Source organism: Hyperolius riggenbachi, chromosome 6 (assembly GCF_040937935.1).
Source record: "Hyperolius riggenbachi isolate aHypRig1 chromosome 6, aHypRig1.pri, whole genome shotgun sequence".
Classification (NCBI taxonomy): domain Eukaryota; kingdom Metazoa; phylum Chordata; class Amphibia; order Anura; family Hyperoliidae; genus Hyperolius; species Hyperolius riggenbachi.
The window spans coordinates 23,742,887-23,754,901 of record NC_090651.1 but is presented as its reverse complement, the minus strand read 5'-3'; the positions used below and the strand labels follow the sequence as shown (position 1 = coordinate 23,754,901).

Below are 12,015 nucleotides of genomic sequence, written 5' to 3'. Positions count from 1 at the left end.
CCGTAATCTGCTGATCATGATTACGCACAATTTTTACATCAAATTTCACAATGATGCCCATACATCATTACACTTTGGACCTTCGATTGATTTCATGTAATTTATTTGTAATTTTATGTAATTTCATGCCGATTTTAGCGGTTATTAGCAAAGCCCCCCCCCCCCCCCCATGTATGCTACGGTATCGTCACCAAAATTGCTAAGTATGTTAAGGGGGATATTGGGAACAAGTAAAAAAAAAATTACACAAAGACCTTGTCGTTTTTAAGAAAAAAAAAATAAGAAGATTTCAAAAATGCAAAAGGAAAAATGTTTTTTGAACTCAGAAAAATGACCAACCAATAGCATACATGGGGGCTTTGCTAAGAGTCGCTAAAGTCTGCACAAAATTACATGAAAATTACGCAAAATTGCAAAATGAAGGTTCCTGATTACGCTTACATACATAATAAAGTTTTTCATGAAATTCCACACATTACGATTTTGCATCGTAATTGCAAATTACAAAGTGAATTTACGAATTTGACATTCGCACTCATCACTAGCAGGGAAACGCTGTGAATTTGCAGCAGTGGGTCAAAGAGTTGTTTTTCCTAACACCAGCTGTGAGTGTAAGGGGCCATTCACACTTGAGTGTTTTGCTGGCGATTTCGGCAAAACGCTCAAACGCGAGCAATAATAACCTATAGGCCTGTTCTCACTTGGGCGATTTGCGTTAATCGCCCCCCAAAAAATGTGTATCCTGCACCATTTTCAGGCGATTTCCCAGCATTCACGTTTAGTGCTATAGAAGCGCTAATCGCGATTGCAGAAAATCGCCCAAAGTGTGAATGGCATTAATCAGCAAAAAAAACGCCAAAGCAAAATGCTGGCAAAAGCGCTAGCGTTTTGCGATCAGCAAGTGTGAATGGGCCCTTAGGCTGGGTGCACACTTGGCAGTGCGGGTAATGTAGCGTTTTGATGCATAACGCTGTGTTTGTGCGTTTAACATGCGTTCTGTGTGAGCGTTTTGCTCTTCTTTCCCTGCACATGCGTTTTTCTTGCGTTGTGTGCGCTTTAATGCGTTTGCATATACAAAACACATACACGTTTGGTGTGCATTTTTAATGCATTTTATGCACATCACTAGGAAGTCAACAGGAAGCAAAAATACATCAAACTTGTTTTTGTTATTTTAAGAAAAACGCATAAAAAACACATGCAAAACGCACTAAAACGCAATTTCTCTGCGTCACCATTGACTTCCTATATGTGCGGGTTTTTTTAAATATGCAACAAAACCAGCATTTTTAAAAACGCAAGTAAATGCATTTTTTTCATGTGGCCCATTGACTTGCATTATGTGCGTTTTGGCTGCGTTTTCCACAACGCCAGCATTTCTGTCTCAAGCTAAACTCTTCTAGTTATTGTCAGGCCTCATCAGGGATGAGCTTCGAATGGATTCTGAATTGATTTCGATTTGAAATCAATCAGAATCCAAATGTTAATTATTGCACCTGAGCGGGTGGACGGGCGAGGGAGGGTTAACTTACCCACGCTGCCATCTTCTTTAATTTGTCTCCAATTGCTTCCCATGTCACGTTCCAAGTCCCGTCACATGACTATCATGCTTCCTCCTTCAACCCAGAAGGAGGAAGCATGGTAGTCATGTGACGTGGGACGCAATTAGAGGCGGATTAAAGAAGATGCCAGCCTGGGTAAGTTAACCCACCCTCACCCACCCGCTCAGGTGCAATAATTAACATTTGTTTTCCAAATAGTTTTGAGTCGAAATCAGTTCGGAATCCATTCGAAGCTCATCGCTGGACCTCATGACCTCATTACCTCATGAGCATTGCCATACAGCCAGTGAGTCTCCGGACCTGGGAATTGGCTGAAGGTCTTCAGCAGATGTCTCCTCGTCAGGTATAAGGAATAGGCCTTGTACAGGAGATACACAACAGAGATCCAGGCAGCCCAGCGGAAGACATCTGAGGCACTCAGAGATACCAGCCCAGGTAACAGAGCGGAGTCCATGATGATGTGACACTGCTGGACTCTACTGAACTCTGCCCTGCATATCATATATAGAGCTCAGTGCAGGGAGGAGGAGAGACTTTATCACTGCAGGTGATAGGACAGTTTACAAAGGAGGAGGACAGAGGGCTGGTGGAAGGTGTGTCAATATAGAAGGTCAAAGTCTTATTTTTTTTTTCTATAGCCTCCAGGAATGAGAGATGTCACAGGAGTTCTTGGTCACACGAGTTTATGTTATTCTCCGCTAGCATGATTTTTTTTCCCATCTGTCCATTGTTAGTGCAGAATCAGCCTTGAGGAATGAGAGATGTCACAGGAGTTCTTGGTCACACAAGTTTATGTTATTCTCCGCTAGCATGATTTTTTTTCCCATCTGTCCATTGTTAGTGCAAAATCTTTGATCAACTTTCTTATAGGGGCCTATTTATTATGGTGGTGAACAGCTTAAAGTGAACCTAAATCTGGAGAAAAAAAACTTAACTTACCCGAGGCTTCTACCAGCCTCCGGCAGCCGCTCTGTGCCAGCGCCGCCACTGAGCAATCCTCCAATCCCCCACAGCGCTCCACTTTCTTCGGGATGCGCGGCCCCAATCTGCACGCCTCCTGAACGCCCTCTGGTGGATGGGAGTAGGGATGGGCTCTGGATGCTTCCGGACGGAATTTGGTGATTCTGGTTCCGATGCGACGGAACGGAATTGTTATAGCTCTAAAACGGAATTCCGCGGAAAAATATAAAATTCCACGGAATTTTTCGGAATTCTATTTTTTTCCCCACCGAACTGATCTCTACCTGATAACAACAATTTCTACTCAATAGACCGTCCTTCCTTCTCCCGGAGGGAGGAGGGTCTCGTCTTCCAGGGAATTGTAGGATTTTAAAAGCCAGCTTACATACCTTGGCCGGGAATTGAACCCAGGTCTGAGTGCTTGGTAGGTAGCTTTCTTCCCCACTATACCACCACCAACACTACATGCTGAAGCCAGCCTAGCATGTACCATTATGATATATCCAAGAGAAAAATGAGCTTGCTTAAGGATTTGTAGTATGTCAAAAGCCAGCTCTCATTGGCCAGGAATAGAACCCAGGCCTACCGCTCTGTAGGCTGCTATCCTAACCATTATACCACCAACACAACACACTACAATGCTACATGCTGAAGCCAGCCTAGCATGTACCATTGTGATATATCCAAGAGAAAAATGAGTTTGCTTAGGGAATTGTAGGATTTCAAAAGCCAGCTTACATACCTTGGCTGGGAATTGAACCCAGGTCTGAGTGCTTGGTAGGTAGCTCTCTTCACCACTACACCACCACCAACTGAAGCCAGCCTAGCATGTACCATTGTGATATACCCAAGAAAAAAATGAGCTCTCTCTCTCTCTCTCTCTCTCTCTCTCTCTCTCTCTCTCTCCTTCTCTCTCTCTCTCTCCTTCTCTCTCTCTCTCTCCTTCTCTCTCTCTCTCTCCTTCTCTCTCTCTCTCTCTCTCTCTCTCTATCTATCTATCTATCTATCTATCTATCTCTCTCTCTCTCTATCTCTCTCTCTCTCTCTCTCTCTCTCTCTCTCTCTCTCTCTCTCTCTCACTCTCTAGGACTTGATGCCATTGAACTGAATTTTCAGCTTAAAACCATCAATGGATACTGGCAGAATTTCACAGGCAATTTCGGAATTCCGCCGGATTGAAAAAGCAATTCCGTTCCGACCAAACGGAACAGAATGACCAATTTCTGCCTAAAATTACGGAAAATACAATTCCGCGGAAGGCGGTGACCATCCCTACGAGAGAGAGAGAGAAAGAGAGAGAGAGAGATGAATCTACATGGCTATCTGGGGTTCTCTTCGGACAACTGTTGAACACAAAAGGCAAGGCCATGCCTGGGTGGGCTTGAACCACCAACCTTGCAGTTAACAGCCAAATGCGCTAACCAATTGTGCCACAGAGACTGTGTACCACGAAGACTGTGCATGCAGTTGCTGTTTAATGATTTTATGGGGATGTATGTGTGTCTTTTGGGGGCAGGAAGTAAGTCTGCTCCAAGAAGTTTCAGCATGTAGTGTTGGTGGTATAATGGTTAGGATAGCAGTCTACTGAGCACTAGACCTGGGTTCGATTCCCAGCCAATGTATGTAAGCTGGCTTTTGAAATCCTGCAATTCCCTAAGCAGGCTCAGTTCTATCCGGATATCTCCCAGTAAAGCTGTGCGGGGGTAGGGGGGGGGGTCAATCTTACCTGACTGACGTCTTCTTTGGTCCGTCCCTGGCACCTTCCACGATGCGCTCCAAGCACCGCATTTACTGGTCACGTGGCTACAAAGACTTCCTCCTTCAAGCCGGACGGAGGAAGTGTTTGTAGTTACGTGACCGACGCATGCAGCGCTTGGAGTGCATTGTGGGAGGCGCCAGGGACGGACCAAAGAAGACGTCAGTCAGGTAAGATTGACCCCGCCCCCCCCCCTTCCCTCCTGCACAGCTTTACTGGGAGATATCCGGATAGAACTATCCGGGTATCTACCGAATTTGGATTTGAGCAAGCCTGTTGCCAAGTACCTCACATACATCAAGCCAAACACTGCAGTGGAGCAGAGTGAGGGCTGGAACCCAAACCCACTAGAGCAATTTTTTGAGCGTTTAGGGAGCGTGAAAAATTGCTAGCAATTCCACAGAAGCGATTGCATTTAGCAAAATCGCAAACGCAGGACATGCAGCATTTTTCTTAGCATTTGCGCTTCAATGTAAAGTATATAATCACTGGCCTAATCACTCATCAAAACTTACACGGAGCGATTTTGCTAGAGTTTTAAAGTTACTGTACACTGTAACAAAATAAAAATTAATTGAAAGGACCAATCAGACTTTAAAATGCTAATCGCTACACAACCGCTGGCAAATTAATTACACTTTTTAAAATTGCTCCCTAAAACGCTCATGAAATCGCTTACAAACTGCTCACACAAAACACTAGCGATTGCCATAGCGTGTTGTAATGGGTTCCAGGCCTGAGAGACAAGACACAGAATGTTTATATTGCGCATTTCTCCCGGCAAAAGACTCAAAGCTCCAGAACTGCAGCCACAAGGGGTGCTCTATATGGATTCTTGCCCAATGGTGCTGGAATTCTGAAGAGGAAGAGCTGAGATTAGAACCCAGGTCACCTGTGTCAGAGGCAGACTGTGATGATCCGCTCAGCTGGCTGCACAGGCAGACAGCTGTTTGTCCATTCCTCTAGTCTGTGGGCTGCAGGTCTCTGGAACAGAGACCTGTCTTTCCATTGCAAGTTTCTGGTCTGTTCTCTTGCTGGGGAATTTACATACATTCGTTATGCAAATCCCCTACCTGCCTTCTTTGATGACTGGCACTATAAGAGCTTTATGTTTCCCAGAATGCTTCGCTGGTCATTTCCCTTCCATGCTCAGTTCCTGATGGACACTGCTGGAGTGTCAGCCATTGCTATCTAGTATAGTTAATTCCTGGGGGTTGCTTTAGGCTCCCCTTCTAGCCCAGTCAGGTTGTATTATCTGTATTGCCTGTTCTGTCTTGTCTTGCCTGTTGCCATTGTCCTGCCCCAAAGGTGGTCGACAGGAAATGGTTCTGATCTCTGTTCTTGGAGTATAGCTGGTGCAGCGGTTGCTACCAGCTATCTCTTCTGTTCTGTCTCCTGGGATCGCGCTAGCTACTTTTTGCTAGCGCTGGGGATCCTTCTGTTCTGCTACTCTGTACCTGGATCACGCTGGCCACTTTTCGCTAGTGCTGTGTATCCTATCTCTCGTTTGTCCCTGTTTTCGTGTGTCTGTCTTGTCCGCTACGCTTGCTGCAGGCTCGGTGAGGTAACCGTTAAGCAAGCGCTCGCGTCCTCTGGTTCATGTTTGTCTGTTAATGGTTAGTTAGGCGTGCTTGTCTCTATTGTGCTTATCACGTGGAGATCGCGCATAACCGCGTGCACTGTTGCGAATGAGTGCGGTGTTCGCGGTTAGCTAGCATTTGTTATTTTCCGTATCTCCTTATTGTATTTGCTGTGCCTTTGCTACCCTCGTATTCTATTCTGATCTGCCTTGTGTCACGTCTGGCGATCGCACCTCTCGCGATCGCGTTCCTATTTCCTATCTGCTGTTGTGTGTGTGCGCGGTCGCGGGGTGGCGACTGGATTGGCGCACACACATACAACCTATCCCTTTGCTCAATCTCATTCGCCTCTCTTGCGATTGCGTTCTGCGCTTCGTACAATTCCTTTCTGGCACTTGTGGAGGTACAGAGGATTGGTTCCTCTGCACTCCCCAGCGCCATCTGCTGACAGGAATTTCCCTCTACAGGTGCGTAGCACCTTTTGCTGGGTGCCTGCAAATATACGCTTGTGGCGGATTTCCGCCGTGTCAGCGCACGCGTTGTGTGCTGATCACGGAGAAAGTTCCACAATCGTTACACAGACCCCTTAAAGCGAACCCAAACCAAACATTTTTTTAATTCAAAATATTTAGTTGCACCACTCTGACACATACAAAGATAAATAAACACTCCTTCAAGGCTATGAGCATTTCAGTGCAGGGGCGTAACAATAGACCCTGCAAGGGATGCAGCCGCAGGGGGGCCCAGAAGCCACAGGGGGCCCCATCCTGAGAGACTGATAACTATAGGTACAGAGAGTAAAACTTTTCTATTCTCTGCACAACTGTTCTAATGACTGCATCTGGTCAGCTACTGATAACAAATCATATAAAGTGTTGTAGACAGAGATTTGTAGATAGTCCCTATTTAGTGTGCAGCAGGCTCCTCTGTACAGCGCCCAGCCCAAAACCTCTCCACCCCTCCCCAAGTGCTGTGCACTGTAGTGATGCTGGAGGAGCCTGCAGAGCCCCACCCCCAGCCTCTCTACCCCTCCCCAAGTGCTGTGTACTGTAGTGATGCTGGAGGAGCCTGCAGAGCCCCACCCCCAGCCTCTCTACCCCTCCCCAAGTGCTGTGTACTGTAGTGATGCTGGAGGAGCCTGCAGAGCCCCACCCCCAGCCTCTCTACCCCTCCCCAAGTGCTGTGTACTGTAGTGAGGCTGGAAAAGTCTGCAGAGCCAGTTCTGCTCCATCAGAGATGGTCAGAGTGAGTGTAATAAGCTGCGGCTGGGAGCACAATCGTCTGTCAGTTTTCCGTATGCGTTTTCTGTACACCATGTGTGTCTGTATGAGTGAAAACATTGCACGTTTTATCACAACTAATGTAATTGATAAAGAAAGTGCCTGCAATGCTTTACTGCTGTCAGTTTTTATCTGCATGGACAAAACATGCTCTAGACAATTGAATAACATTGGTTCTCTGTTTACTTGTGCAGAAAGCAGGGGGTGGGTTGGCGGGAGGGGGCCCCATCCAAAGTTTCGCAGGGGGGCCCAGTGATGTCTAGTTACGCCCCTGTTTCAGTGTCTGCTTTTCACCCTTCTCTTTTCATAACTAGGGTTATACAGGTGGCAGCCATTACCTCTGAGCTTAGTAGGAGGTTTTAGATCATGGGTGTGTTTGTCATCAGCTACCCTCCCTCACATGGGCGTCGTCTATGTGAAATCTCACACAAGCTGAGATCACTTCCCCTGTGACATCATCAGTAGCAGCCTGTGTTTTGTTTTTGTTTTTTATCTCCTCCCCCAGTCTGCCGAATTCTGTCCCGGCAATATGAAAGGAAGGGAGGGGTTCCTCCAAAAAATGTAAAATATTTGTCATCGTACGGCTGAATAAAGGCTGCTATTTATTATTATAATTTAGAAAATAGATTTTATTTCTGAAATCTTGTATTTTTAATTTGGGTCCACTTTAACCAGTACACTATCCAGCCAGTGGTGGGTTGTTGTTTTTGTTTGTTTTTCTTTTGTTTGTTTTTTGGTGGGAGGGAGGGGGGTTGTTTTTTTTCTTTTCACACACCCTGTTGGCCTCTTTTGCTGCAGATCGCCAGTTCCCCACTATAAAGGTGCCCATACATGGTACAATTTTTCACATTTTTTTTTCGTTTTGATAATTTAGTTTCGATTATTCCGTTAGATCAAATATAAGAGTTTTCCAGCATGTCCGATCAGATTTTTCTCGAAAAAACAGGATAATCGTTCAAATTTCTTGATTTAAAAAAAAAATCTTCAATCGAACATTTTTATTGTATCGTGCATGGGCACCATTAGAGGTAACAGGCCTCAGTACTTCTATTCGGAAGTAACGTTCAGGGTCCATTCACACTAGAAGCGTTTTTCTGAGCGTTTTGCGATTTATTAGCGGTTTTTAAAATTGCTCCCAATAACTTTCATTGATATCGCGGTAAAAATCGTGGAAATATCGATGTGATTTTTGCATATGCGTTTGCGAAATCGCTGCGATTTTTACCGCGATTTTAATGAAAATGAATGGGAGCGATTTTAAAAACCGCTAATCAATCGCAAAACGCTCAGAAAAGCGCTTCTAGAGTGAATGGGCCTTCCTAGCTGGTGATCCAGCCTATAATTAGAGAAGCAAGCATATTTTCCACACTTGAGAACAAAAAAGTGATGCTCTGAATTCCGACCGCCAGCATTTATAAATAAGCCCCATGGTGTGTTTTGACAGCCGCAGTAAAGGCCAGCCTGCTACTGTGACATCGAGAGGGAAACTCCCTCTACTGGTGACCATTAACGGTACAATTTCTCCCTAAATGTGATCTTTCAATGCGATTTGAACGATCGTAACTAATTGGAAGGCAATTATCGATTGTTCACATTTACTGAACGATTCTTTCTTCAAATTTCATCAGAAAATCCAACTTTTGGATTGATTTTATCCTATTTAGCAATTGACCAAAGAATCATGAATTTGAAAACAGTGAATTTTCGATACAATTTGATCGTAAAAATCGCATTGAAAGATCACATTTGGCGAAAAAATTGTATAATTAAAGGGGACCTTATACTGGTGGTAGTTAGGATACTCTGGTTGCTGCACAGGGGTTGTTTAATTTTGGCGCCAATGTCATTTCACCGCCATCATTCCGCTAGCTAGGTCCCTGTGATGCAAACTCCTGATGCTTAGCCCAAACTTTATCCCTTAAAGGGAACCTAAACTGAGAAGGATGTGGATTTTTCCTTTTAAAATAATACCAGTTGCCTGACTCTCCTGCTGATCCTGTGTCTCTAATACTTTTATCCACAGCCCCTCAACAAGCATGCAGATCAGGTGCTCTGGCTGAAGTCAGACTGGATTAGCTGCATGCTTGTTTCAGGTGTGTGATTCAGCCACTACTGCAGCCAAAGAGATCACCAGGACTGCCAGGCAACTGGTAATGTTTAAAAGGAAACATCCACATCCCTCTCAGTCTAGGTTCCCTTTAATATATTCCCTTCTTGATACCTAGCTTAGCCCACCCCCTTAATGTAACCTCCTGATGCCTAACTCTAACCTCCCCCCTTATGTTATCTTTTCCTGATGCCTGGGGGCCCTTTCACACTGGCGCGATGCGTGTGTCAAATTGACACACTGCTAGCGCAGCCTAATGTAGCCCTATGGGGAAGTTCATACTTCCCAGGTTGCAGTACGCAGTGCCGTTTTACAGTACTAGCAGTATCTGGTCCTTGAGGGGGCAGAAACTGCTGGTACGGAAGCAGGGACGTTGCTAGAATCCTAGGAGATCCAGGGCACTCCAGCTGAAAAATGGGTGTGGCCATGCACTGTAATGTGGGTGTGGTCATGGGTGGATCCTAATTTACATAAACTTAACAGAGGTCTATGTAGGCCTGCCCAGCAAAAAGTTGGATGAAGTCCCCTCTCCATTAATACAAAAAAATTCCCCAAAATGCAGCATATCACAGCCACTTAAACATAGCTAGGCAGAGTTACCTGGCCTCTGTGCTGGCTGGTCTGGCTTTCTGCTGAGCGGGCTGGCCTGTCGCTAGTCCCCCCCCCCACACACATATAGCCACACACATGACTTAGCCACCACAACTCCCAGAATGCACCCTAGTAGAACCACAGATCCCTGCATTTCTAAAGGCATCACAGCATCTAGCATGGCATCAAAGCAACCAATAAGCCCACATAGAGGCGCCATAGCACCTAGCATACCACCAATGCCATGCTGGGTGCTATGGTGCCTCTGTGGGGCACACTGGGTGCTGTAATGCCATTGCTGGGTGCTGTGTAGTGCCATGCTGGGTTCTTGTGGTGCCTCTGTGGGGCATGCTGGGTGCTGTGGTGCCTCTGCTCTGCCTGGGGGACATCTGGGGCACCCCAGAATAGATCCGGGGCACGTCCCACTGATCTTTGGGGCTAGCAACGCCCCTGTACGAAAGTAGTTAAAATGTAGACAGCCCACAGAGTGAACTGAGTTTGACTTTTTTTTTTCTTTTCTGAACACGATATGATTTCTGTCCATTTGCAGCTGACAAAGTAACGCTGGTGCTGGTTTACTGCTGAGTCACAAGGTAAATATAGTAATGTACAGAAAAGAAGGAGAAAGACCCACATACAACATATTGGCCATCACAAAGGGCTTTGTTGAGGCCGGGGGAGCGTTGTGCTTGTGCAGGTGGAAGGGCTCAGCTTCAATGGAAGATAGAAAAAATTAAATCACTAAGCTTGTATTAGTTTAATAAAGTTCACAAGACTGTGGGAAAAGTTTGACATTCACAGTAAACATGAAGCGGTCTGAAAAAAAAAAAAAACATGAGATGCTTACCAAGGAAGAGGGAAGGCTATGTATAGTCCAGAGGCTTCCTGTGCCCTTCTCACCTGTATTGCTGTGTACAGACCCTCTTAAAACAGGGGCGTAGCTAGAGGGGGCTGATAGGGGGCCGCCATCAGAAATTTGAGGGTCACATGTTGGGAAGAGCTGCCCCCTTTCCCGCATACACCCAAAAATTGGCCAGTGTTCCTCTTTAATCAGACCAGTGCAGTTTTGCACCGCTGTGTGTTTGCTCCGCTGGAAGAACTCTGCAGCGAGACAGGACCTCCAGAGACCATCAATAAAGGACACCTGAGGTGAAAATAAACTAATGAAATAAACGATTGTATCTATCTTCCTTCTCCTAAAAATGACTTTTTAAGACATTCCACAGTTTTATTTTATGTTTAAATCTACTTTTTAAGTTTTCACTGTTTTATTGTTTTTGCTCAATGACACATCCATTGAAGTATGCCAGAGCTAAAATCTATGAACTATTGACCTTTTTATCTTTTTCCTGCTCTCAAAAGCCATTTTCTGCTAGGAAAGTGTTTTATAGTTGGAATTTCTTATCAGTGAGGGTCACACTGTAGTCACTTCCTGTCTGAGTCAGGACTGAGTCAGCCACTTACATACCTGATATTTAACTCTTTCAGGCAGAGAAATAAAAAAAGGAACACAGCCTAGTTATTTGTGTGCTGGGCACTGTACATACACATGTCTATCTCATCATGTCACATGTCACCTCGGGTATCCTTTCACTTGGAAGCCTTAGATCTACTGCTGCTCACCTGCCCCGTCCCCCTTTCAAGCAAGATCTTTTGTCAGGTAGAATAGAAAATGTTGATTGATTCCAGCAGGGAATTGATCAAAATTACAATGTTGGGGTTGTCTAGCTACCCATACTGGGGGTCACATGATCTGGCTACCTTTACTGAGGGAGGTGACCACTTCTGGCTACCGATACTGGGAAAATCCTACCAATACTGGGGGCACTTGTGGCTACTATACTATGCTGAGGTGTACCCTTGGCTACCGACACTGGAGGGCCACACCTGGCTACCTAAAACTGCTGTGTTGGTGGAAGGGGAACAAAGGTGCCTTACCTTTTGGGAGGGGGTGGGAATCAATTTTCTGCGGGGCCCAGGGGCGTAACAATAGACTCTGCAAGGGATGCAGCCGCAGGATGGGGGGGGGGGCAGATGCTTCAGGGGGCCCCATGGGGGGAGAAGTCTCTTTTCCCTTTCCTGAGAGACTGACAAGTAAGGACACGGAGAGAAAAAAAACTTTCTGCTCTCTGCACACTGGTTCTAATGACTGCATCTGCTCAGCCCCTGATAAGGAGTC

General features: G+C 45.6%; 1 protein-coding gene across 1 annotated transcript in view; it reads right to left on the bottom strand.

Annotated features, from left to right (window-relative positions):
- Window positions 1-2,051, bottom strand: part of LOC137520727 (cytochrome P450 4B1-like) — a 43,620-nt gene extending 41,569 nt beyond the window's left edge. Inside the window, exon 1 of the mRNA XM_068239025.1 lies at window positions 1,825-2,051. Within this exon, the coding sequence (XP_068095126.1) occupies window positions 1,825-2,016 (192 nt within the window). The 5' untranslated portion in view covers window positions 2,017-2,051. The remainder of the gene's footprint in view (window positions 1-1,824) is intronic.
- Between the last annotated feature and the right edge of the window lie 9,964 nt (window positions 2,052-12,015).